This window comes from Terrapene carolina, unplaced genomic scaffold, assembly GCF_002925995.2.
Source record: "Terrapene carolina triunguis isolate 2854851 unplaced genomic scaffold, T_m_triunguis-2.0 Scaffold210, whole genome shotgun sequence".
NCBI lineage: Eukaryota > Metazoa > Chordata > Testudines > Emydidae > Terrapene > Terrapene triunguis.
Window position 1 is genome coordinate 40348073 of NW_020664561.1, and position 27695 is coordinate 40375767.

A 27695-nucleotide genomic window follows, 5' to 3' on the forward strand; every position below is an offset into this window, starting at 1 on the left:
CTCTTCATCTTTAGTAGCGATCTGTCCAAAACAGTGTTGACACAGTGTATGAAAGCTCATGCCACTGCTGCTACCTATGCTTCACCTTCCTTGTGGATGAATAGGAGACTTTATTCTACAGGGCTATCAATCCAGAACTCATGGCCAACACTTCACTTTTATTTTCACAAACTCCCCCACCAGTTTTCTATCCTCTGCACCCTTTGGACCTAGTTATTCTAAAATGTAATATAACATATTTTCACTTTTAAATCCATTCATTTAAACTAATTTACTACTGATAGGAGTTATGTGCATACATTGAGAATATATGCCTTAAATAGTGTATATTTACATATTATATCTATTAACATGCTTCAGAAACAGGAAAATACTTCACAAGTAAAAGTTTTATGTTGCTAGGTTAGTAAACTGGAAAAGATGTAGGATTTCTGTGTTTTGCTGTCTTAGCTGGGTATTGGGAGAAATGATGGGCTTGTGGTTCAAACACAGGACTGGGAGTAAGAAGATCAGGGTTCTGTTTTTGGCTCTCCATGTATTTTCAAGCAAATCACTAAAACTCTGAGCTTCAGCTTCATCATCTGCAAAAGCGTTAACTAGTTAATGTTTAAGTCCCTGATTCGGCAAAGCACTTTAGCACTTGCTTAACTTTAAGCTTCTGCTCAAGTCCCATTTGACATCAAGATCAAGTTAAGCATGTGATTAATTTTTTTTAATTGGGGCCTAATCAGAGAGACTATATTAGAGCAGTTTTTCCTTCAGGCAGCATTTCTTTTTGCACTAGTTCTACCTGATGTGAAAATTATTCTCTGGGAACATTTAAACTCAAAGTATTTGCAGCACAGTGCTTCAAGCAAAGACAAGGTATGAAATCTAATTCATGTTTTTTTCCCCCCCCTAGGATGTAAGGCCCTGATCCAGGATGAACGAATGCCACTATGATAAACGTATGGACTTTTTTTATAACATGAGCAACACTGACACAGTAGATGAGTGGTCAGGGACAAACCTTGTTATTGTTTTATGTTTTGGGACCTTCTTCTGCCTGTTTATTTTTATTTCAAATTCACTGGTCATAGCAGCTGTGGTCAAAAACAAAAGATTTCATTTCCCCTTCTACTATCTGCTAGCCAATCTAGCTGCTGCAGACTTTTTTGCTGGCATTGCCTATGTATACTTGATGTTCAACACTGGCCCTGTGTCCAAAACGCTAACTGTTAACCGATGGTTTTTGCGTCAGGGGCTTCTGGACACAAGCCTGACAGCTTCTCTGGCTAATTTATTTGTGATAGCTGTTGAGCGACACATGTCAGTAGTGCGGATGAGGGTTCACAGTAACCTCACAAAGAAAAGAGTCACTTTTTTAATTTTATTGATTTGGGCCATTGCTATTTTTATGGGGGCTGTGCCTACTTTGGGTTGGAACTGCCTTTGCAATATCTCAACCTGTTCTTCCCTGGCTCCTATTTATAGCAGAAGTTATCTGATATTCTGGACTGTCTCCAATCTAGTTGTTTTCTTCATTATGGTGGTGGTTTACCTAAGAATCTACATGTACGTCCAGAGGAAAACTAATGTCTTATCTCCACACACTAGTGGATCCATCAGCCGTAGGAGGACACCAATGAAGCTTATGAAGACAGTCATGACCGTCTTAGGTAAGACAATATTGAAAATTATCTATAAGGATCCACGTGCCTGTCAAAAATAACTTAAAATCTCTTGGATATTGACATGCCAGTGCTTGCTTGCCCACTTAGGTGATAGAAGATGTCACACCATGAAAAATTACGAAGCATAGGGTCAATCAAGTTGTAGACCAAATGTCTACTCATCTGGTAGCTGGTTAGACAGTTTGGTTGTAGGCAGAATGCTACAAAATGTATGTGTGTGTTTTTTTTCCCTGTAGTTTAAAAAAAAATTCAGAAAGGTCTCTGGAAGGAGAAGGTTTGACAAAATTCACAGCAACTTTACCAGCGCATTTGTCTGGATTAAAATAATAAAAACTGGGAGTTGCAAAGGAGTCTAAGGGAGTTAGGAGCCTAAATCACATTGAATTTGAAAATCCCAGCCAGAGAGTAAGTTTTGTGGGTATTTAACCTGTAGGTATAGGATTTGACCAATGAAACTCTAAAATTGCTTGAGACCTGCCTATCTCACTGTGCCATATTGCTACAGTTATAGCCCACAGAGGTGTTTCAACTGGAACTTCCCTCCATATCAGAGAGAGAGCTGTCAATGTGGGGTGCTCAATCTGGGATTAATTTCCCCACTGTTAATCTGTAAAAGTTCAGTTTTGCTGACTTTCCGGACACACAGGTTGGCCCATCTTCTTGCTCAAGCTTTTGGAGAGGGGGAGTTGTGATCAGGGCTCGTGCTGGAGTGCATGTTGAGGGGATGTTTGCTGATTGGTTGTTCCCTTTTTGGGAAAGCTGCTGGGTTTTATGCTGTATTTTAATGATACTGTTATAGTCATCTAGAGTCCTGGATGGGCACTTTATTTTCTTTCTCTTAACACTTTAAATAGATAATGAAAGTTTGCAACATTGCACAGGGCACCAAATATTACAATACTCCTATTATGGGTGTATTGTTCTATTGTCTGTAACTCTGAAATGGTCTGGAACTCTGAAAAAGACGTTACAGACTTCAGCCACGGAGAAGCTGGGGCTGCGGGACTCTGGGCGGGGGGGGGGGGGGGTACTGATCCTAGGGGCTGCCAGGGAGAACTGGGGCTTGGCACTTTAGACCTGCGGGGGAGCGCTGGGGCTTCAGCCCTACGGCTCCAGTCCCAGCTTCTGCCCCATGTGGGCACCAGGGATTGGGTCTTCAGCCCTGCGGCTCCAGTCCCAGCTTCTGCCCCATGTGGGGCACCAGGGATTGGGGCTTCAGCCCTGTGGCTCCTCTCCTGGTTTCAACTGGGGGCGGGGCTTGGGGCTTCAGTTACGGAGAGAGTGCTGGGGCTGAAACCAGTGCTCCCCTTGTAGCTAAAGCCCCAAGCCCCGGCACCCCCCGTCGGGCTGAAGCCGGGAACAGAGCCACAGGGCTGAAGCCCTGAGCCCCGGTGCTGCCCCCCAGTCTAAACCCCTGAGCCCTGGTACTCCTGAGGGTCAGAAGACCTGAGCTGCCCTTCTGCCCAGAGCCCTGGACCCCCCCCCACCCTCTGGCTGCAGCCCGAACCCCCCCGTGGTTGAAGCCCTGAGGCAATACAGTATTTGCTTTTTTATTTTTTTGGTGGTTGCACTGCTGTCTGATTGAGGACTTCTGGTTTCACAGGGTGTCTGGTTAAGGTGATTTTAGCCTCCGCTGCAGGTGCTTTCACCCCCTACATCTGCCTGTCCACCCTTCCACCTGGCCCCACATTTGCCCAGTTCCCACACCAGTTCTTCTCCTGAAGCTTGTGAGGTTCTTCACCACCCCCCCTGGGGTGTGATGGGGGTGCTGCACCACCTTCTCCCCCTTCCCAAGCTGGGTGTTGCGGGGAGGGAGGAACAGAGCTGACTGACCCACTGTTCACAGGGACAGAGGATGGAGCAGGGCTGCCCTGAGCTGCTCATCTCTCTCTGCTTCCCCTTCCCCTCCTGTGAGACTGGTGTCTCCCTTCTTCTATCCCAGAACTCCATTCAGTTCTTGAGCGGTAGGAGAGGAGAACTCTGCATACCTCCAACAGTAGCCCTCATTGGTTGCTCATCCCCGGGCAAGTGGTGAAGGCAGCCAATCAGAGTGGGTTCCTCCCCCTAGGCAGGGTTGAAATTCACAGGAGTGCTGGAGCTGCTGGCATCCTGGCGAGACGACTCCAGCTCTAGCTGGATACATGGAGAAATCAGGAGAGTTGGCGACACTGCATCCACTTGGCCACAAGGGACTGACAGAGGGTGCTGGTATTATCAGCACCCCTCATCCCACCAATGTACCTGGACCCTGTTCCATTTCTGGGGATGAGAAAAAGAGACTCTGCCCATTGGGATCTCTGCCTCTGTAATTTCCCTGTTCAGGGGCCAAACAGCTTCAGTGGTGATGGTGCTTTCGCAGTATAATTAGGAAGTGGTAGGAGAAGCTGCGAATGGAGGGAGTGAAGGGGTCTGGGGGCATTGTAGGGAGCCAGTTGCAGTTCTTGGAGTCAGGGCTGCCCATCCCATCGCAGTCTGGGCTGCACAGGTGCTGTGCTGAGGTGATCTTGTACCCAGTGGAGGATACAGCTCAGCTCTCCCGCCCCTAATGCAACCCTTTTTCCACTGGGGAAGGAAGATTGCAGTTGGTGCAGGCGGTGGAATCACTTTCTGCAGCTTTCCACTGGCTGAGATTGCTAGTTATCTCCTTACACAATGCAAAGTGGCCTTCGCAGAGTGGGGAATCCAGTCTGAGATCTCTAACTCATTTCAAATACTCCACTAACCCCATCAATTTTTAACAACTTTTAGTTCCTACAGACTGGGGCCAGATTTTATCTAGTGACCCAGAAACAAAAAGCCTCAGAATTTCATTATGAATCCCCTGTATCATCCAGTTTCTGTGTCACTTAATCAACAATTGTTTTTCTAAAAGGATATTGAAAATATACATTCTGTTTTAATAGCTCAGTCATCTTATATTCACCAGTAATTAAATCATAACCAGCTGATAAGAAGCTGTCAGTTAAAGCCAGATAAATTCAAATCAGAAATAAGGCACAAATTTTTAACAGTGAGGGTGATTAACCATTAGAAGAAACTATGGAGGGAAGTGGTAGATTCTTTATCTTCTTGAAGACTTCAGATTCAGACTGGATGCCTCCTGGAAGATATGCTTTAGTCAAATGAAAGTTATGGGGATCAATGCAGGAGTAACTGGAGGAAATTCTGTGGCCTGTATTATATAGGAGGTCAGAGTAGGTGATCTAATGGTCTCTTCTAGACTTAAAAATCTATGAATAAGGCTTTCCGTTTCTTTGGGGCTGACTTAGTAAAGACTTTGTCCAGCTCAGATGCCATAAAAGACAGCACAGGAACATTTGGTTTTGAGGCTTGAGGGGCGTGGGAGGTGGTTCCATGATTCTGCAGTGGCTGTAGCAGTGCAAAAGCCAGATTTATGTTTTGTTTAACTGGACTCCTCAGTTTTCAAATATAAATCTGCTCCCAGGATTTTAAAAGTTGCAGATACAAGCTTTGCAGTAAGCGCTTAAGAATGCTAAGGAAAACAAGATGACCCTGAGCATCCTGCTTTAGCAACTGGTAGAGATATATCTTATCTGTCCAACAATGACTAGCTTCTTTCATAACCATCCTGCACATATAATGGTATTTAGTGCATTTGTCTTGTAGCAGCTATTAAGAAGGAATAGCTTTGTTGTAAAGAAGACAGTTTCTGTCTGTACTATATAATTCTCAGATAGCAATGCTATGGAGGAGGCGTGTGTCTCCAGCACAAGAAGTTTACAAACTAAGAACAGTTATCTTTCTTAGGCTGTGCCCAAGGGCATTGTTTACAGAGTCTGGCAGTCTGATTTGTGCTAGCATCTCTGGTCCTAGTGGAAGCACAAGTGGAAGGTTGTAGTGTTAAAGGACCATTTTGTAAATATCATGGATTATGCATATATGGAATTATACCTAAATAACACCTGATTTTCAGATCTACCACTAGTCCTTCAAGGGAATTTCTAGAATACAGTGCTTTTGTCATCTGTGGCAAATATTATATTGCTCCAAACCTGTTGTTAAAATTAATTCATCCCTTCCTAGTTTAGGTTAATCAGTAATTAATACACTGTTGCCGTCCTAATAATGTGTTGATGATTTGTGTTTGGGCTTTGAAAAATCATAACACAGGGCTATAAATGGCATGGCGACAAAGCTTTCAACCTCTTAATGTTATGCACACGCATAGTAACTCTTCAGAGGAAGATCTTTTTCACCAGAAACTACTCAGCATCTGCTCACAGTCACTTTTAATATATTTTCCCCACTTACTCAGATGGGTAACATCAGTTTAAAAAAATACAAGAGGTCTAAATGAACTGAACCACTGGTTTGAAAGGGAGTGGGGAAAACTGCATTGTTGTCTCAGTGAAGCTCTAGACGGGTCTGTGCTGCTTTTTTTCCGGCCTGCGAGAGATCGCATGCGACACGAAGGTATTGCATTTAGCTTTAAACACCCTGTGTTGCAAGCAGCGGGCTCCTTTTATTGTCATCTCCTTGGCTGGGTAGAAAACGGCATCACTGTAAGCTGCAGATACAAACTGCTGTCCTTTCTAGGAATAGGCATGCAGATGGGGGTAGCCAGCCTTTAAGATAAATAGAGGGGAAGAATTTAGATATTTGAGAATGAATGACTGCAAAATAAAGAATCCTCTGATTCCACCCTTATGCCCTGCAGCTCACTTTATCTGTTTAATGTTTAACCAAAAATCAAGCAATATTTATCTATAAAACCATGTCAGATTAGAAAAGAAGTTAAGATTTAAATGTTTAACTTCCCTTGTATCCATCTGAAAATTCCTGAACCATTGTAATCTTTTGTCATCCTTGTAATCCAAGTCTTCTCTATACATGTTGGGGTAAAAACCATCAGGAATGCTTCTTCTTTCTTTACACACTGAACTCCCAAAGTAACACCCTAACACTCTGATCCAGCACTAAGAACCACAAGGGTGTAGGGATCACACTGTGCAGCTCACAGTACCTGCAGGAGTCACTTGGCTACTGATTTGTCTTGGCATTTTTAGGCAAATTCACCTGGTGATCATGGCGAAAATGACAAAATAATATTTAGCACTTCTGTGTACAGCACTTCCCATCAAAGGACATCAAAGTGCTTTAGAAACTCTAAGTAAGCCTATCAACACAGGGCTTTGTCAGGACGCGCATGGACTAGTGGTTAAAGCAAAGAATAATGTCTTATTGATGTGAAAGTTCATGTTTTTTCAAAGACTCACTCGTTCATTGTTAGACCATTTTTTCCTCTGTTACTTTCCCATGTCTCTTTCACGTTACATGATGTTGGGAGAGATGGCGTGAAATGCTGGATCCAATCCTGCTTCGATGAAAGTCCATGGGACTGTTTTTGAGGGAGCAGCGTGAAGTCTTTTCTCTCTTGTTTTCTGTGGGACGTTTATGAAATGAAGCTCAACTTAGAAAACCCTCCCATTTGGAAGGAGAAAATTGCCATTGCAAGATTTTCAAACATGTGCCAAACATGATCTTGACTAGATGCTTAATTGTGCAGTAGACTGTAAATAAGTGCTGCTTTTAAAAAACACTCCTCATAAGCAATTCTCCAAACCTTTCTGCCCAAGCCATAGTTGCACATTTCATTCTGGGAAGCCACACACAAATAAACACGCACTAAAAAGGCTTGTCATTTATATTAATATTCTCTTGACATCACAAAAACAAAATACATCAGTATGTGCTTAATCCTGAAATTATGACTCTTAGGTTTTGATGCTTCCTGTCTGCTGTGTAGTACACAGCAAAAAATATAGGGCCAGATTCTTCATAGCTCAGACTGATTGCTTGATACAAGACTTGGGAGAAGGGGCACAGTTGCCCTCCCACCACCAGTCGTCAGCTGGCACTGGGCAGGGGTCCCGGTACAGATTGCTGCCAAAGGAGATCATAATTTGAAGTGAATAGGGGACTGGACTGGGACTCAGGAGATCTAGGTTCAATAACTGTCTCTACCACATGCTTCCTGTGCGACACTGGGTAAATCACTTCATCTACCCGGTACCTCAATTCCACCTCCGTAGTGTTAACAAACCTCGGGGGTTTTATGAGGATAAAAATCCATTAATGGTGTGAGATGCTCATATACTGTGGTGACAACCATATAAAATAGGTAATTAGGTAGACGTGCACCCTGCAGGATCAGGCCCAAGGCCCAGAAAAAAGGGACATATAAAATGTGTTTACATTTCTGTTTTTTTTGTGTCAGGGTGAATCTTCTCCTGTTTCTGTCACGTCCCATTGATTGTTTTAGCATCTCACCTTTTCTTTAAAACACAGAGCAAATTGTACTGCACAGTGAAACACTCTTTCACATCAGCAATTAACGAATAACTTCATAAGTTACAATTTTATGGACTGGCTTGGAAATAATTTTTTAGGATGCTTTCAAATGTGCCCTCTCTGGGAATGGGGAGAGCACCAGCCACTTTGTTTCAAGCCAGGGCCGGCTCCAGCTTTTTTGCCGCCCCAAGCGGCGAAGCGGGGGGGCAAGAGAAAGCCGATCGGCAGCACTTCGGCGGCGGCTCAGTCGTGCCACTTCATTCTTCGGTGGCAATTCGTCGGTGGGTCTTTCGCTCCCTCTCTTCCTCTTCGGCGGCACTTCGGCGGCAGCTCAAAGAGGAAGAGAGGGACCCGCCACCGAAGACCCGGACGTGCCGTCCCTTTCCATTGGCTGCCCCAAACTTCCTTCACTGGTGCCTGGAGCCGGCCCTGTTTCTAGCACAAAAAAGCATTGGGGTGGGGGAGGGAAGGCAGTGAGTATATGGCCTTAATTTTCTGTAGCTAAGATCACTCATAAGATATGGTCCTACTGCTGTCCGTTTGAACTGTAACGATGACACAACGGTGGATCATATTTGTCTGATCCAGCACAGAACTATTCCTGAAATTTCAGAAAGGCTACACAATAATTGTAAAGAGTGTCATTCACAGTTTGCTTCACTAATCACTTAAGTAAAACAGATCCTGTTCCCATTGAAATACACAGCAAGTTGGGCATTAACTTCATTGGGTGCACCATCAGCCCCAACTGATGTCATAGGAAATATACATCAGCATGTTGTAGTGAGCATATCATACTGCATGGTGAAATACCCCTTCAAATCAGCAATTAAAATTTTAGCTTAAAAAGCTATTTGTTGTGAACTATCTTGGAAAGAATTTTTTAGGATGCTCTAAAACATGCAGTCATGACCAGGCAGGCTATTTTTTAAATGTGCTGTGCAAAAAGTATTGGAAACTAAATCACTAACTTCTTTCCTGTTTTTTTTTTTTTTCAGGTGCAAAATAATCTACCAAACTAATAGTTTAAATATTGCTATTTTGTACATTGTGGAACCAACACGTCACCATGCTTAGTGCTGATTTTAGCCCAGGGGAGTTATTTTTAATGCCATGTGCTTAAATCCTTGAAGATATTCTGAAATAGAAAGAGTGCCTGACACAGCCTTAACTAGAAGTGGTTCGAGCAAGCACTGTTTATAATAATTACATTATATGTATCAACTCCATAAAACTAATTGTTCTGGCTAAGGCTCTACTGCACGTCTTTGCATTCTTTACAGAGTGTTGCATTACCTAACAAAAAACAGATAATTCCTAGCATGCTACGTTTTGTGTTTGCTGGTATAAATTACTTGAACTAGATGGAGTATAATGGCTTGGTCCAGCTCAGCCTGAAGCCAATGGCAGAACTGCCATTGATTTGAGTGTGAGCAGGATCAAGCTCTAAGCCAAGATTGTTTGGCAAAATAAGGAGAGTGGATTTCTTATTAATTAAGGACTCTTCTGCTGGAGAAACTTCAGGCATATTTGACTTAGATATAATAAACCCCTCTTAACTTTCATGTTTTCTGATTTCTTTGCTTACTCTGCTTGCCATTTACAAAGTTGCTTGTGTTTTTAAACACTGATTTCCACTCACAGGCCCCCTGCTCTATTTGACCCCTCAGCGAAACCATAGTGCTGCACGTGTGACATCACAGTGCTGCTAGCTGTGATATCTCAGACACGCTTTGCTGCAGGAGGAAGCATAATAAGCAGCTGTCAGTATCGCCTGCGGTGAAATCCTGCTGGTCAGCTCAGCTCTTCTGCGTAGAAGAGTACCAGAGAGCAGAAGATATGCAGAGGGAAGATGGCTTGTGGTCGTGTTACTCCTGAGGACATTCTGTGGCAAAAAATTAAAAATTCTGTGCACACTACACCTCTACCCCGATATAAAGCTGTCCTCGGGAGCCAAAAAATCTTACCGCGTTATAGGTGAAACCGCGTTATATCGAACTTGCTTTGATCCACCGGAGTGCGCAGCCCCAGCCCCCCGGAGCACTGCTTTACCGCGTTATATCCGAATTCGTGTTATATCAGGTTGTGTTATATCGGGGTAGAGGTGTATTTTTAAATTCTGCAAATTTTATTTGTCAAAATAACACTGCATAATCACACCAGTTTCAATTATTTTGGTAATTTATTTCAAAATACCTGTCAGCAAGTATGTCTGTAACAATACAGACACACAAAAAATGTCCCCCAGGAGTGGAGAGTTAAAGACAACCCAGAGTAGAGAGTTACGACAACCCAGTTCCTGTTTCTCTGCCCTCTCCCCGAGCCCTGCTGGGGGGGCCAGACACCCACAATCTCTCCATCCCCCCGAGCCCACATGCAGGGCCCTCCCAGCTAATACACTCAATCCCCCGGAGCCCAGGGATCCAGAGGAAGAAACAGCCTGATGCTCGGTCCCAGGCTTGCACGGAGTTTCCTGTGCACCGTCCTCTCCTTCCCTCACGGTGTGCTGGGAAATGCAGCTGTCAGGAACCCTTTAACTCCCTCCCTCTCCCCCCGGCAGTATTTTCTATGTGTGAGCTGGGCTCTGCTGGGTCCAGCGGCCCCTAGTGGTGGCCAGCAGCACTGCAGCCCATTTCTGTGGGGGAAAAGAAGTTCTGCACGCACAATGTTAATTTCTGCAAAATTCTGCATTGCGCAGTGGCGCAGAATTGCCCCGGGAGTAACAATGTCATGTGTGCCATTGGCACTCTGGTCTCCCTCTCCTGCCTCGGTCTCAGTTCTCTGCTTCCCCTTCTCTGGGCTGTGGAATAAGGTGGCCTCTGCTGTCCTTTTTGTGTTGAGTTCTGTGGGATGGATCCTGCAGTGTAAATTATAATAGGTTGGGCTTTGAACTGGCTGTGTGGCTGCTGGATCCACAGTAGTCTGACCAGCAGGCCCTTCTCCCTCAAGGCATCAAACTCCCCCTTCCCAAAACCCTCCCACCCTGTTTCCTTCCTGTCCCGTTGCTTCCACTACTCAGAACTCTTTTCCCGCAGCCCCCACTCTGACACTTGGCCATCAGCACTTGTCCCTATCCTATGGTGAAAATCCCTCTCCCTGCTTATGGGAAAAGCGCTTCCCTCCACATCCCAGTTCCTGCTCCTCTCCCAGCTCAGTTAGACACCTAATCTGTACTCCTACTTCAGCGCAGGCTGGTGTCCCTCAGCCTGACCAAACCCCACAGGCAGATGGACGTGGGCAGACAGACTTGTCCTTTAAAGACAGGACTGTTGGGCTACATTCACATCTTCCACACAGGCAGACACTCCATGTAGGCAACTCCAGTTCTTTTCTCCAGCGAGCAGTTTCACTCTGCAGCTCAGATCGGTGCCTGGGTCCTGGCCAAGAGGGTCATTGCACCCTCTATGTGTATATCAATAGCAGGACATGGCTCTTGTTTTTCATTTAAGAGGAAACAATATTTTGTCAGGCCTTGTGAAGAAGTTGTATTTTTATGACATTTGATTATAGCTGCTTACTGTTTAATGGTTAATTTAAAGATTCATTTTTCATCTGAGTCACACATTGTACGACTGTTTTCAGTGTGTGTGTGTGTGTGTTTGGGTTTCATGTGAGAGCCCAGATTTGTAAAGCTTCAAGGCACTAGATTTTTTTTTTTTTTTTTCAATTGACCCTATCTCTTGTGAAAGAGGAATATTACTGGGTATAATTTGACGTGACCAGGACCGGCTCCAGCTTTTTTGCCACCCCAAGTGGCGAAAAAAAATAAAATAAAAACCCCAATTGAACTACCGCCGAAGTGCCGCCAAAGAGGAAGACCGTGAGTGAAGGATCCGCCGCCGAATTGCCGCAAAAGACAGAAGCGGGCCGATTGAGCTGCCGCCGAAGTGCCACCGCCGCTGCCCCGGACGTGCCGCCCCAACAACGAACGGAGTGCCCCCCCTTTCTATTGGCTGCCCCAGGCACCTGGTTCCTTCACTGGTGCCTGGAGCCAGCCCTGGAGGTGACTGAGGCTGATCTGTTCAGTGGTGATGTACGGTACAGGGAGTTTGATAGGAGCAGCTGACATGATTCTATCTCAGACCTACCGAGCTTTGAAAAGTGCCTGGTTTATGTAGACTGGAAGATGGAAGGTCTGTGAAAAAGGCTTAATCTCGCACTGATTCATTTTGTGGCATCATCCCAGCTAAACATACATATGTTGAAAGGAAAGGGCATGACTGCCATGCAAGTCTATACATGATTTTCAGTTTGTTCAGGCGAATGCACGCAGTGTTCATCCTAGTTTACCAGTATTTCAGCAGAAACATTCATTACTTTTGAGGTTCAGGGTTTTCAATCTAATACATTTAGAATTTAAATTTATAACTTCTACCATTTTAACCAAAAGTGTACATCTGGTTAAGGCAGTTGTTTAAAAAGCTATCACCTTTTCCTTGCCCTAAACATAGGTCCTGAAAGGCCGTGCTAGTATATGGAGAGCTTTATGGCAGGGCACAGCAGAAGCATAAAAAATGCAGATCTTCCAGATGTATAGGAATTCAGTCCAACTGAAGTGATGCAATATACAGGAAACTCACTGTAGGCTTAGTGGAAAATCCCCAAATTGACCTGGTAGCACAATTAATGGCACAATATAAAGGAAACTCACTGTAGGCTTAGTGGAAAATCCACAAATTGACCTGGGAGCACAATTAATGGCACATTGTGACCAGGTGTTTGGCCTGGTCTACACTACTGGGGTAAGTCAACCTAAGATATGCTACTCCAGCTATGTGAATAACGTATCTGGAGTCGATATAGGTTAGGTGGACTTACTGCGGTGTCTACGCTCCGCTGCATCGACGGGAGACACTCTCTCTTCGACCTACCTTAATCTTCTAGTTTTGGTGGAGTTCCAGAGTCAACCGGAGAGCTAGATCCACTAAATCAACCCCACTGCATCGATCACAGCAACGTCGATTCCCAGTAAGTGTAGACATGGCCCTAGTCTTGCATATCCTATGTGAGATGCAGAGCTATTCTTCTAACTCACCCTGCCATCCAGACCAGCTGGCTCTCTTAAGTCCTACTAAAAAGTATGAAAAGCTGAAAGTTTCTCTGAGGCATATTAGACCTTGTGATAAATGAAGCGGGGGGTAGCTCCCTTTTATGGACACCCAACCAGCCAGTTAGCTGTAAAATCTCTCTTGGTAGCTGTTCTCTGCTTGCTTTACCTGTAAAGGGTTAAAAGTCCCCCAGTAAAGAAAAGGAAGTGGGCACCTGACCAAAAGAGCCAATGGGAAGGCTAGAACTTTAAAAAAGGGGGAAAGAAACTTTCCCTTTCTCTGTTGTGCTCTGGGTTGCAGGGACACGGAGCAGCAATGCTATAGGCAAAAGTGCTGTGTAAGGTTTGCTGTGTAAGTATTTTCCATACCTAGAAGAAATAATTTGTGTAGGGAATGTTTAGTTAGACACTATCAGGTTTATTTCTTATTTTGGCTTGTGGATCTCCTCTTTGTTAACCCCAGATGCTTTTGTTTGCTTGTAACCTTTAAGCTGAACCCCCAAGAAAGCTATTTTGGGTGCTTAATTTTTGTAATTGTTTCTTTTAAGATCAAGCAAAAAGCCTAAGTTCCAGATGTATTTTTTCCCTTTTTGTTTTTAATAAAATTTACTTTTTTTAAGAACAGGATTGGATTTTTAGTGTCCTAAGAGGTTTGTGCATGTTGTTTGATTAGCTGATAGCCACAGCTAATCTCCTTTGTTTTCTTTCTCAGCTCTTCCCCGGAGGGTGGGTGAAAGGGCTTGAGGGTACCCCACAGGGAGGAATTCCCAAGTGCTCCTTCCTGGGTTCAAAGGGTTTTTTTTGCATTTGGTGGTGGAAGCGTTTACCAAGGCAAGGTCAGAGAGAAGCTGTAACCTTGGGAGTTTAATACAATCCTGGAGTGACAAGTATTAATTTTTAAAATCCTTGCGGGCCCCCACCTTCTGCACTTGAAGTGACAGAGTGGGGATTCAGCCTTGGCAGACCTAGAGTGAATAACAAGAGATCCTGCAGGGTGAAAATCCTAGGAACAGACAAATTAATAGGGAGCCACGGCTGCAGTTTAAGTACAGTCTGCCTGAAAGCTTTGTTGCATAAGGTAAAAATAGAGGCAGATCCTAGAAAAGAAACAAGTTTGGACCATAACCCATTGTGTGTGCAATGTTAAGGATAGGGTGTGACACTAACCTTGTTTGTACACATGATTAAATGTATTTTGGTGGCAGCGGATCCAAAGTAAGACAATCCCTTGAAAGAGCTGCCCAGTAATTGTAATGGTGTTCCTGACCGTGTACGGCACTACAGCCTTTATTTCATTAGCTGTGTAAGGCTATATCTACACTATGAGCTAGGGGTGTGATTCCGCTTCTTGCATGCACATGGCTATCATCAAGCTAGTGCAAGTATAAACAGCAGTGTGGCTATGGTAGTATGGGCAGCAGAGACACTGGCTTAGGCATGCCAAGTACGAACCTGGCTGAAACTGATGGGTACATACTTGGCATAGCTTCTGTAGCTACGCTGCTATTTATACTCATGCTATGAGAGTTAGCACGAATGTGGGCAGGGTAATCACACCCCTAGCTCACAGTTTAGACCTTGCCTAAATGTCTGGAGTTCCAACTTTCCATTGGGGAAGTTGTACATCACACAGATACTAGAGAAATTTCTGCAAAGGACGTTTTTTTGATGTCCAGTGGTTGCCATTACACTCTTTACAATGTTGTTTGTGCAAGTAGATGTATTTCCTAGAGTTTGTCATATGTTTAGTCTGCAAAAAATTACTAGCTGACACTTTTAAAAAAACACATTTATACACTAATTTGGGGCCTGCTCCTGCTCCCATTGACGTCAATGGAAGCAGGATGGGGTCCTGCAGTGTGGTAAAGAATAAATAATGTGGTAAACTGCTTCCCCTTTTTTTACTTGTATGCAGAGATGGTTCACACGCTAAACTATTTCTTTGCAAGGAGCTGGAGAGTTAGCCCCTTAGCCCCTGATGTTTAATAAAAAGTTGCACTGAGACCCTAGAGGCCCAGAAATATTCAATGACAGTTGATGTCAATGTAGAGTGTGGTCTCTTCCTAATTGGGGCCTATTCTAATGCCCATTGAAGTCAAAGGGGGCTTTCCATTGACATCAGTGGGCTTTGGGTAAGACTCAGTGCAATAAACCTCTATTTATGCAATGTTCTGGTTCTGAACCATAATCCATGCTGCAAAGTTGATTACCAGAATTGATGTTTTGAGCTACAGCTCTGAACACCCTGCGTAGAGATCTACTCATAACCCTCTCGCATCAGAATTCACAAATAACTGCTACTGACCACTAATTCAAAATTAACCTATAAAATTGGTATTTAGGGACACAAAAATCCAGACTCAAGCTACAGTAGAGTTAAATGCATCTTTTATGAAAGCTCCAGCCTTTAATCTTTCCATTCCATGGTATGTTATCCAAAAAGGAATATAAATCTGGTGGGTGAATTTTCTTTCCTTACTTTAGGAAGTGGTTTCTAGTGGAAGGACAGTTTAGGAAGTATTTTGCAGTCTCCTAACAACTATTACAACATTTTTACCTCGTGCATGTTTTTTCATAAATTGTAACACTTATTAAAGCTTTCGAATTCATTTCTTTGTTCTTCCTGCCTGCTCTTGAGAGGTGCTGAGCAATCTCAGTTTCCCTTAAAAACAATGGGAGCGATGGCTGCTTATCATTTCTGAAATCAGGCCATGTACTTCTTTGTGTAGCTTGTTGGGAGTGTGTGTGTATTGTATGTACAATGCAGTATTTTGATGTTACTGTTAGAATCATAACTCTTGCATTTCCCAGTTCTTTGATATGAATTGTGCACTACGTCCTCAGTGTTGTACTTACACAGTGTAACGGGATTGGCACCCACCTCTCACGAGTGCCCCCTTCTGGTTGGGTGTGTCTGCGTTCTTTAGGTCTGGAGACCCCTTTCGGTGGTTCTCAGGTGGGTTTTTAGTGACTCAGCCCTCTGACTGAGCCACACACACACTATCTGCATGTGAACCAGAACAAACCCCTTCTGGGGTATACAGTCCACCAGGGTTTATCTCAGTACCCCTCTGGTGGTGTTTCTCTAGCCCTCTCTGAGCTGAGTCTTTAAGTAGTCCTGGCCTTGGTATGGGGCCATATCCCCAGGGCTTCCTCCCTGGAGACACTATCTTCCTGTGGCCCTTTCCGGGCTCACTCCCTTCTCAGTTAGTAGCCATCCAAGAGCTCCTCCATTGCTAGCAGAGACCAAGGGAGCAAACTGTCTTTGGCTCAGTCCTAGCAGCCAGCCAGAAGCCTCTTGCTCCCTGGTCCCTGCCAGAAGACTGCCTGTGGTCCTCCTGCTCTTCCAGCCAGGCATGCAGTCCTTTCGTCTCCAGCTCCAAGTAGCAACTAACTACTGCTCTGTTCTGCAGCTCCTTTTAGATGGCCCTCCTGGGCCCTGATTGGCTGCTTTTCCTGCAGCAGGGTGACCCATGTTGCACGATGGACACTTGACAAAATTACCGGACTTAGTGAAAGACATTGGCGGGAAGCAGGAGGGGGCTCTGGGGTAAGGCAGAGGGTTGGGCTGTGGGAGGTGGTTGGGGCTCTGGGGTGGGGATGCAGGTTATGGGGTGGGGCCAGAAATGAGGGGTTCAGGGTGCAGGAGGGGGCTCCAGGCTGGAGCAGGGGGTTGGGGTGTGGGGGTATGTGAGGGCTCCAGCTAGGGGTGCAGGCTCTGAGGTGAGGCTGGGGATGAGGGGTTTGGGGTGTAGGAGGTTGCTCCGGGCTGGGACCAAGGGGTTGGAGGGCGGGAGGGGGATCAGGGCTGGGGCAGGAGAGTGGGATGCAGGGTGTATGTGTGTGCAGGCTCCATCCAGCGCTTACCTCAAGCAGCTCACGGAAGCAGCAGCATGTTTTGGCTCCTATGCGGAAGCGCGGCCAGGCGGCTCTGCGCACTGCCCTGTCCGCCCCCGCAGCTCCCATTGACTGTGGTTCCCAGCCAATGGGCTGGGAGCTCAGGAGTCAGCGCTCAGGGAGGGGGGACGGAGGCAGCGTGCAGAGCCGCCTGGCTGCGCCTCCACCAGCAACAGCAGGGATGGGGAGCCGCTTGCAGGGACGCTCATCTTGGGCGGCTCCCCGTCCCTGCTGTTGCTGGCGGAGGCGCGTGCGGCCAGGCAGCTCTGCAGGCATGCTGCCTCCATCTTCAGGCGCCACCTCCCGCAGTTCCCATTGGCTGCAGTTCCCGGCCAGTGGGCTGGGAGTCGTGGCGTCAGCACTCGGGGCTAGGGGATGGAGGCAGGGTGCCTGCAGAGCCGCCTGGCCGCGCCTCCGCCAGCAACAGCAGGGACAGGGAGCTGCCTGAGGTGAGCGCCCCCACAGACCTCAAATTTTTTACCATGGACAGTTGTGTCCGTGTATGGATACGTTGCTGACTCCTGCCCTGCAGCCACTCTAGCCTGCTTGGAGGACCTCTCTACTGCTCCTTTCCTGGGATGGGTGTGGCAGAACCCTGAGGTGTGCCAGAACTCTGAGGCCTCCAGCAGGGGGCCTTTGGGCTTAGTCCACCCCATCACCCACAGTTTGTATGTAGGAAAACTAGCAGTATTCTGAAAATGAAGGTGACTCCTTTTTAATATCAAAGCTGTTGAATGGATACCAAGACCATCCAGAGAGCATTTCAACAGGGACGTGCATAAATGCTAAAAGTGTTCTTATTTGTTTGCTGATTTTTAAAGCCCAAAAAAGGGAAACCATATCTTTATACATAAGCAGAGTTTCCTTACTGTGTCATCCACAAAGTGACTTGTGCAGAGTTGTAATTTTCTATTTTTGCAAGTCAGGCAGCAATTGTGGCTTGTGCTAGGTTAGTATTATGGTACACATGGCTGCTTTTCCTTGGGCTTGAAAGCAAAGAATGACAAGCTGGCAGTGTGCATGTTGGGGTGGAGGGAGATCGCTGGTTTGATGCCACAATCACTCTGAAGATTCTTCTCCTCTTGCACCTTCTCCTGTGGAAGTGTGATTTTTTTTTTCCCCCTGCCCCTTCTGACAAGGATAGCAGTAACATGTAGGGCTGTAAATAAGTCTTACATCTTAATTTCTCTTTCTCTCCCATTTTCATCCTTCCTGGATGTTTCCACTTTTCTTCTTTTCTCCTCCTTTCTGTGTAGTGTCTCCCCCCTGTACTGGCTTTGCATATTTGTGTAGAGGACGGGTGGCCATTGCATTGGGTGTGGGTGTGTGGTTTCTTCACTCCTCGCTCAGTCCCATCACTTTGGCTGCCGAGGAGATGCCTGGCACGAGCTCTCTGTCATTCACTTCCTTTTGTTGCCTTTTTCTCTTCAATAAAATAACTCTCCTCCTCCCCCCTTTTCTCATATAATTTCCCATTCCCTCTCTTGTCCTTCCTCCCTCTCTCTCTTCCCTCCCCCCCATGTTGGGATCTAGCTGCATTTCTTCTTCTGCTACTCCTGATTTGTCCTCTTTCTGGTGACCTTTGTCTCCTGGCCAGCCCATTTCTCACCTCCCTTTATCTCTTCTATCTCTTCTGGTTTTTTCCCCTTCCCCCGCATTAGATCTTAATTCCTCCCCTCACAACCCTCATCTCTCCACTCAACCCCCAGGATCCCTTTCTCAAAATCTCCTCCCTAACTCCCTCTTGGCTCAGTTGCTCCCTGGTCCCTCTACCTCAGTGTGCTGAGCCCTGTGGAGAAGGATAGGTAGGGAGATGAGGGAGGTACTTGGCATGCACCTCATCCTGCAGGGAAATATGCCCGTAGCCTTGGCACCCATAGACAAGATCATAGAGTGGGCTGTGAAGAGAGAGGAGAGACAGTTCCCAGTATGGAATGGTGTGGCAGGGTACCAAAAAAGTTCTGGGGTTCAATACTGCTTACACCACAGTGAGCACTGCAGCCTGGGGTAGCTGGGCCATTTTGAACCTGCACATATTTAAAGTACGTGCTTTCCTATTGGATGAAATTAGCAGCATACTTTGCAAACACAATCAGCTGTAGTCTGTTTAACAGGCAGTAGATTTGCCGTCTCTTTGGGGTGTAGCATGGCAGTCTCTTTCCCTCCAGCATACAGAGTAGAGATGCGATTAATAGAGGAGTTCCTTCTACCTGCCAAAGCACCAGTTGCATCAACTCAGTTGTATTGTGCCAAAGAATTCTTTGCCCCATTTGTGTCTTCTAGTCAGAGTGGCCAAATTAGTGTTGTAAGGGCCGTTCACTGCCTGTTGTAAGAGGCAATGGACTCTTAGCATCCCAGTTCATGCTCTCTGTAATCTTTCAAATGCTAAGCTCTTACATTTTAAGTGCTTTCCGGGGAAATTAATAGACGTAATTTTTGTTGTTGTTTTTCCCTGTACAATTTTGTGTATATTGTTCTTAATGAATCTGATGCTCTTGGAGGGGAAAAAATACGTGTGTGCCCAAAGCCAGGATTTATTCAAGTCTGAACCCCTTTTTCTTTTTTTCTTTCTCTAGGTGCATTTGTTGTCTGTTGGACCCCTGGGTTGGTGGTTCTGCTGCTTGATGGTCTGAACTGCACTCATTGTGGGGTTCAGCATGTGAAAAGATGGTTCCTTCTCCTGGCCTTGCTCAACTCTGTCATGAATCCAGTCATTTACTCTTACAAAGATGATGAAATGTCCAACACCATGAGACGGATCATGTGCTGCTCTTCTGATGATAAAAGCCAGGAGAGACGATCTTCAAGGATTCCTTCAACAGTGCTCAGCAGGAGCACAGATACTACCGGTCAATATATTGAAGACAGCATTATTCAAGGGACTATCAGTGGCAAAGGAAACTCATGAGCTAACCTGGGATATACTTTTCCTAAGAGATATGGGGTAGGAGGGGAGTGGCTTGTAACAGGAGATCATTGAATATGTTCACTCTGTTCCAAAGCCCAAACTCCTCAGTGTTACGTGAAGTCCTTGTAAATAATTACCCAAAGGGAAAATACATTGTATTGAAGAAAAAAACTTTCTGTGCTTTTTTTTTTTTTTTCCCCCCCCCCAAGTACATGAGATTGTTTTCCCTATAAGAGGAATAAACTTGTTGAGAGAGAGTTTCTATGCATGGAAACAAAATACAAACAATATAATGGAACTCTCCTTGCTAGACACCTGCAGGACACTTTTGGGGCTGGTAGGCCAGAAATGTGCCCTGTTTGCTGCCTCTGTTTACAAAATGTATATACTAGTTCATACATACCCCTTCCCCCACTTCAGCACAAATAATTCTATACGCCCTTAAAACAAGTTAACGCCAGCAACTTGGCAGTCAAGGGCAAGTCTATAATAGCAACCCATGGTGTGCATGTGCAACTGTCCCCACCATGGGTTGTCGGCAGGGGTAGAACACTACCAAAAGCACAAGCCACTACTACTTGAGTAGCAGGAGTGATTGCGCTAGCTGGAAGTAATAAGTCCTTTTCCCACCTTCTGGGCCAATGGGCAAGATCACATGCACATGTGAATTCTGGACATTATTGGGTGGGAAATGTGGCTGAAAATAGATGTCAGTTTCAAATTTTTACAACAAAAACGCCATGAACAAAGCCTGTTTAATATGAATGAATTTATATTTTTGCTGGGTTTTTTTTTTTAAAAGCCAGGTGTGTTGGAACGATACAAGCCAGAATATGAATGGATCTCTCATACACTGTATAAAAATCAGACTGGACCACATTTAATCCTCTGATTTAGAGCTGAGGATCTTGGGGGAGAGGCCATGAGACTGCAGACAATGAAGACTTAGATTAAAAATAAGAATTTGTTATTAGTGACTAATCAAATTTAATGTGTGGAATAACTTCCATTCTTTGTGTTTTTAAAAGTGGCTGTATTACCTGTGGATTGTGTTTAGATCAGGGACATATTTAAAGTTCTAGGGCAACTATTTCAGAAATGGTCCCTAATTTTTGCATGTCTCAGTGTTTGGGAGCCCAACTTTTGAAGCCCCTTCGGCCTGAGTTTCAGAAGTACTGAGCCCTGCAATTCCTTTTAAGGTCAATGGAGCTGTGGGCGCTCAGCACTACAGAAAATCAGGCACAAAGAATCTTCAGCTGATCAATCAAGATCAGAGTGCCTTCAGAGAACAAACTCAATAGCAGATGATGTAATGTTGAAAGATAATGTAACCTATTAATCCTAGAACTGGAAGGGACCTTGAGAGGTCATCTAGTCCAGTCACTTGCACTCAAGATAGGACTAAGTATTATCTAGACCATCCCTGACAGGTGTTTGTCCAACCTGCTCTTAAAAATCCCCAATGATGGAGATTCCACAACCTCCCTAGGCAATTTATTCCAGTGCTTAACAGTTAGGAAGTTTTTCCTAATGTCCAACCTAAACCTCCCTTGCTGCAATTTAAGCCCATTGCTTCTTGTCCTATTGTCAGAGGTTAAGAAGAACAATTTTTTCTCCTTCCTCCTTGTAATAGCCTTTTAGGTACTTGAAAACAGTGATCATGTCCCCTCTCAGTCTTCTCTTCTCCAGACTAAACAAACCCAATTTTTAAAATCTTCCTTCATAGGTCATGTTTTCTAGACCTTTAATCATTTTTGTTGCTCTTTCTCTGGACTTTCTCCAATTTGGCCACATCTTTCCTGAAATGTAGGGCCCAGAACTGGACATAATATTCCAGTTGAGGCCTAATAAGGCTGGAGTAGAGTGGAAAAATTACTTCTCGTGTCTTGCTTACAATACTCCTGCTAATACATCCCAGAATGAGGTTTGCTTTTTTTGCAACAGCATTACACTGTTGACTCATATTTATCTTGTGATCCACTATGACCCCCAGATCCCTTTCCGCAGTACTTCTGTGGTCAGGATGTGGTCAGATTCTGCTTTTGATTCCACCCATGCATTGACATCAGTGGGTTGTATTGGTGGAAGTGAGACTAGAATTTGGATCAGAGGATATAGTAACAATGCTATGTAAGCTATTAAAGTTCTTTATGTTAAATAAGGACCAGATTCCAAAAACCCTGTGTAGTATGGGCAGTTCTTAGTCACTTAGGTAGTCCTATTACTGGGTTGTAGGTGTGGCCCCTAACATTTCAAAGTAAATATTGTATTTATATAATTCGCTAAAAAGGTTTACACTTGTATTTTTGCCATTGTAATGAAAGCTTTTGTGCAAAGACTACTTCTGTGGTTTGGTAGTTGTGAAGGTTTGAAAAGTTTTTTTTAAGAGGTGACGGCACTATAAAGACATGAGATGCAAATATTAATGCCTATAGACTTACTTTTTACACACGGTTTATAATACTAGGCTGAAGCTCATACACAAAGCTACCCAAAAATAAAATGCTTCTTTAAAATAAAGTATGCATTTTGTTTCATGTTTGGTTAGCTTTCCTACTACAGCAAAAATGAATACTCTTGATATTTTATATTCCTGTAGGTCCTTCAGAGTGAAGAGTAGTCAAAGCTTGACATAAGAGTGGAAAATGGAAATTAATTCCTGCCCCTGAATAACCACAAGGAATATTTGTTTTATTTCAGTAGAATTATCATATTTATTAACAGAAGTGTCTACAATCATAGCTGGGTCAGCCCTAAAAAGGATTCAATTTAAATACCAGAAAATCCCTGTGTGTTGATCAGGGCCATATTTAAAGCTCTAGGCTAGGATTTTCAAAAATAGTCTAACTTTGGGTGACTCACTTCTTGCAAATCCAACTTTTGAAGCATCTTGAGGAAAAATCCATGTAAGGGACTAAATAGCCTTGCAGAGTTTCCTCTCTCTTCCATTGGGAACATGGGAGTTGGTGCTCAAAACCTCCATATTTGGACACTTTTTTAGGTAAGCAGGACTAGATTGCAAGCTCTTTGGGGAAGGAGCTGTCTTGTTTTATATTTGTACAGCATCTAGCAAAATGCACTCCCAAGAAGGATCAAGCTCTGAGAGCTATCATAATGCAAATAATAAATACTCTCAGTGGAAGGAGTCCAAAGGTGGTATTTCCACTCTCCCAACCAAGAAAAAAGTGTCTTGAAAACTGTAATATCAACAGTCCTCTGTTATATGGTGTACCCTCCATTTTACCATTACATTTCCCAGACAGAGCTGCTGTTATTCTGTTACTCTTCTTTACTTTAAAAAATATTTACGTTAGATTCCCTGGGACAGTAAACTAACATTGTACAAACCTTCTAGTCCCATTTGAAGACTTGTCCTCTATACCCTTTTGCTTTTCTTCTTTCTGGGCTTCATCATACTCCAAGCTCTGAGGTTATTCCATATTCATGGAATCATAGAAATGTAGGGCTAGAAGGTGACCTTGAGAGGTCATCGAGTCCATCCGCCTGCACTGAAGCAGGACTAAGTAAACCACCTAGACTATCGCTGACAGGTGTGTCCAACTCTAACCTATTCTTAAAAACCTCCAATGTTGGAGATTCCGCAACCTCCCTTGGAAGCCTGTTCCAGAGCTTAACTAACTTTATAGTTAGAAAGCTTTTCCTAGTATGTCACCTAAATCTCTCTTGTTGCAGATTAATCTGATTACTTCATGTCCTGCCTTCAGGGGATGTGGCAAACAACTAAATAACTCCTCGTTATGACAACCCTTAAGATATTTGAAGACTATTATTAGGCCCGCCCCACAGTTGTCTATTCTCAAGCCTAAACAGGCCAAGTATTTTTTTAACCTGTTTTATATGTTAGGTTTTCTAAACTTTTTATCATTTTTGTTGCTCTCCAGTTGGGCGCTCTCCACTTTGTCTACATTTTTCCTGAAGTGTGGTGCCCAGAATTGGATACAGTGCTCCAGCTGAGGTCTCACCACTGCTGAGTAGAGTGAGACAATTACCTCCCATGTCTTACATATGACTGTGACGTTCCCCTGGTGTTATCTGGACCAGTGATCTGCCAGGTCACTCCAATCCTTGACTCTGGGAGCCAGCCTTACCCTGCTCTGCTGTGAGAACCCCTACTCCCAGGTTGTTCATGCACAGCCTCTAGCATGTAAGCTGCTCCCAGCTATGTCAGTGAGCACTTTTGTCCAGCTGCTGCTTGGATTGTGCAACTGAATGACACTAGCCAATATCTCCGGTCCCAGACACAACCCTAGGAACCTCCGTCGTGCAGTGTCCAGTTATACCTGCTAGATGCTGCAAGCTTATGAGAGTTTGTCAATTTAACAAACAAATTGATATGTACCAGGCTTGTTATCCCAAGGGGAGCCTCTGACATGGTTCAAACCAAATGCACTGCTTCAGTAGAATAAACACACAGATTTATTAACTACAAAGATAGATTTTAAGTGATTATAAGTTAAAGCACAAGAAGTCAGATTTGGTCAAATGAAATAAAAGGAAAATACATTCTAAGCTGATCTTAACACTTTCAGTGCCCTTATAAACTTAGATGCTTCTCACCATAGGCTGGCTGGTTGCCCTTCAGCCAGGCTCTCCCCTTTGATCAGCACTTCAGTTCCTTGATGCTGGTGTCTGTACATGGAGGTGGGAGAGAGAGGAAGAGCATGGCAAACATCTCTCCCTTTTATCATGTTCTTTCTTCCCTCTTGGCTTTCCACCCCCCCACCCCTTCAGGGTCAGGAGAGCATTACCTCATCGTAGTCCCAAACTAACCAAGAGAAGGGGGGTGACTCACTCCAGAGTCCAATAGATCCTTTCAATGTCTTTTGTTCCTGTGAGGCTGGGCTGGGTTTGCCCCAATACATGCCCTGATGAGGTGTGAACTGCCCCTCTGTTCCTGGAGAGTTTTGCCTGGGCTTGTTTTAAGCCATGAGGACACATTTTCAGCCTCATAACTATATACATGAAATTACAACCTATAACATTACCATAACAACAATGCTCAGTGCATCATGAGCCTTCTGAAGACATCCAACATGACAAACTTTGCAGTGGATACCACACAATCATATTATAAGGATGAACATGGGGGTGCAGGGTGGTCCCCCAAGATACAGAGTATCACAATGACACTCCTGTTACACCCCAGAATGTTAGCCTTTTTCACAGCTGCATTACATTGGTGAGAGACAAGGTGGGTGAGGTGTAATATCTTTTAATTTACCAAATTCTGTTTGAGAGAGAGAAGCTTTTGAGCTACACAGAGGAAGAACTCTGCATTACATTGTTGACTCATATTCAATCTGTGATCCATTATAATCCCCAGATCCTTTTCAGCAGTACTACCACCTAGACAGTTAGTCCCTATTTTGTAGTTATGTATTTGAGTTTTCCTTCCTAAGTAATATATTTTGCACTTGAAATTCAATAAAACATCTTGTTGATTTCAGACCAAGTCTCTAAGTTGTCATGATTCTGTCCTCCAAAGTGCTAGCAACCTCTTCCCATCTTGGTGTCATCCACAGATGTTATAAGGATACTCTCCACTCCATTGTACAAATCATTAACGAAACTATTTAATAGTACTGGACCCAGGAAAGAGCCCCTTGGTACCCCAGGAGATATACACTCCCAGTTTGATGGCAAAACATTGATAACTATTAACATTTACTTTCAAAATCAAACAAACAGTAGTGTTTCTGGTACCAGATGCTGACCTCTGGTGGAAAGGATATTTCTGAGCATTTCAGATGAGAATTGATCTGAAGTCTGATTTTATCTTTTTTTTTTTTTTGTAAGGTTGAAATGCAAGAAAAGCAATTCAGAGAAGTCAGGGATCAAATACTAATTTATTGGTATTCCTTGTGGGTTCCTCCCTACAAATTGTAAAGTGTTTTCTACACGCTAATATTTAACATTCAGGTTGTTCATTCAGAAGCTGTCTTATTCCATTTAGCGCCACAAATACTGCAGCAGGTCAGTAAAATTTGCCCCAAGGACCATGTATTAAAGCAGTCTCTGTATTCAAGTAAGAGGAACCTTTGGAATGATAAGTTCTGCAAATGTTTTCCCACGGGGTCCTAGCAACATTAAGTGTGTGCCCCGAAATGTGTATGCCAGCAGTGTTCTACCTCCCTACAGGGTGAAATTCACCCTTTTGGGAAGGCCCTTGGATGAACCTCCATGCCATGGAAGCCCCATGATTCACATTCATGCGGGTTGGGGAAGGCACAGGCAGAGTGACAATGCACGGGTGGCCCTCTACATTTCCTGTGCATCAGGAGGGCCAATCTGGGAAACTACTGGAGGAGCAGCTATAAGATCCCATTTATGCAGACCTAGTGGCTAGAAGAAGGAGCAGAATGCTATATGAAATTTCTCACTCAATATTTATTTGTCATTAGATGTCGGCTATAAAAGATAGAGGCTATGTAGCAAGAGATAGGATAGGCCAGTGGATAGAAGACAAATTTGGGAGACCTAGGTTTGATTCCCTTCTTTGCCACCGACTTCCTGTGTGATCTTGGCAAGTCAGTCTCGATTTTCTTTCTTTCTTTCTTTCTCCCACAGATGTGTTGTCAGGAAAAAATAAGTTTAGGAAGCCACTGCTATTCCAGCCTATCACTGGCCATGGAAGGAATGGCACTGTAGCTCTGCAGCCTGCTTGAGGGCGGGAGCTGTATATTCTGTATATTCTGACTAGTTCCCATATAAAGTCTATATGGCCATGATTTTCACCGATGTCTTTTAAAAAATCCAGGATTATGATGACCTCTGAAGAACAATGGGCTGTTGTTATTTTAAGTGCTAGATCTTGCATAAGCAAGTAGAGTAATTGATGTTCCTAGTAACTTTGTGTCTTTTCCCCTCCCTAATAGGATATGTATTGTTGGTGTGACCTGGGTTAACACTGACTAAGCCTGCTTGCCAATAGAGCAGCCAGATGAATCCAACCTTAGTGCTTTTACTTACCACTACCTTGTGCTCTTGCCTTAGTGTGTCTGTATCCCACACACTCAACTGTGTGTGAGCTGTGATTTGAAATGCATACTGTTCAACTATGTGCACTAACATAGTGCCTTTACTTATTTGATATATGTATATAAAACATTATGGGTTTCATCCTACAACCACAGCCTATCAGGAATACTGCTTACTACCATGAAGGGTCCATGGCTTCAATCAGACTATTCATGGTAGTGTTTGCTGAACTGGGCCCTAAGGTTAAAAAGTTAAAATCACCAAAAGACCTGAATTGCAGCTGTTAATTCAATTACTACCTTGAGGATTTATATGCTCCCTATATTACCATAGTATCAGAGGGGTAGCCGTGTTAGTCTGAATCTGTAAAAAGCAACAGAGGGTCCTGTGGCACCTTTAAGACTAACAGAAGTATTGGGAGCATAAGCTTTCGTGGGTAAGAACCTCACTTCTTCAGATGCAAGTCATCTTGCCACAGGACCCTCTGTTGCTATATTACCATAGTAGCTGAGCACCTCACACATTTTTAATTGTCAGGATCCCATTTGTTTTTTTTAAACAGATGGGAGAACTGAGGCACATGGAGACTCTGCCTTTTCCAAGGTCACACAAGAAGTCTGTGGCAAGCAGAGAAGTGAATCCAGGTCTCCCAAACCCCAGACAAGTGCCCTAGCCACTAGGCCATCCTGCCTCCTGTTAACTAGGCTGTATGTTTTATAGCCTACACTACAAGGCAGTAAAATATCAAGATAACTGTTATATATAAAAGAGAAGTAAAAATATGATCTATGTGTAGTGAGGCCAAATTAATATTGTTGGATGATCCTTATTTGTATTGCCTGATTTTTTTTTAATATTG

General features: G+C 44.1%; 1 protein-coding gene across 1 annotated transcript; it reads left to right on the forward strand.

Annotated features, from left to right (window-relative positions):
• Window positions 1-922: 922 nt before the first annotated feature.
• Window positions 923-19948, forward strand: LOC112107721 (lysophosphatidic acid receptor 3). Its single transcript, XM_029912377.1, has 2 exons — window positions 923-1658; window positions 19506-19948. The coding sequence occupies exons 1-2, from the start codon at window positions 923-925 to the stop codon at window positions 19835-19837; spliced, it is 1068 nt and encodes a 355-aa protein (XP_029768237.1). The 3' UTR covers window positions 19838-19948.
• Window positions 19949-27695: the final 7747 nt, after the last annotated feature.

Bases quoted from the DNA above. Each gene is read 5' to 3' on its own strand.
- LOC112107721 (XM_029912377.1), top strand. From the start codon at position 923: ATGAACGAATGCCACTATGATAAACGTATGGACTTTTTTTATAACATG. The intron at 1,659-19,505 runs GTAAGACAATAT...TTCTTTCTCTAG, and splicing joins GACAGTCATGACCGTCTTAG to GTGCATTTGTTGTCTGTTGG.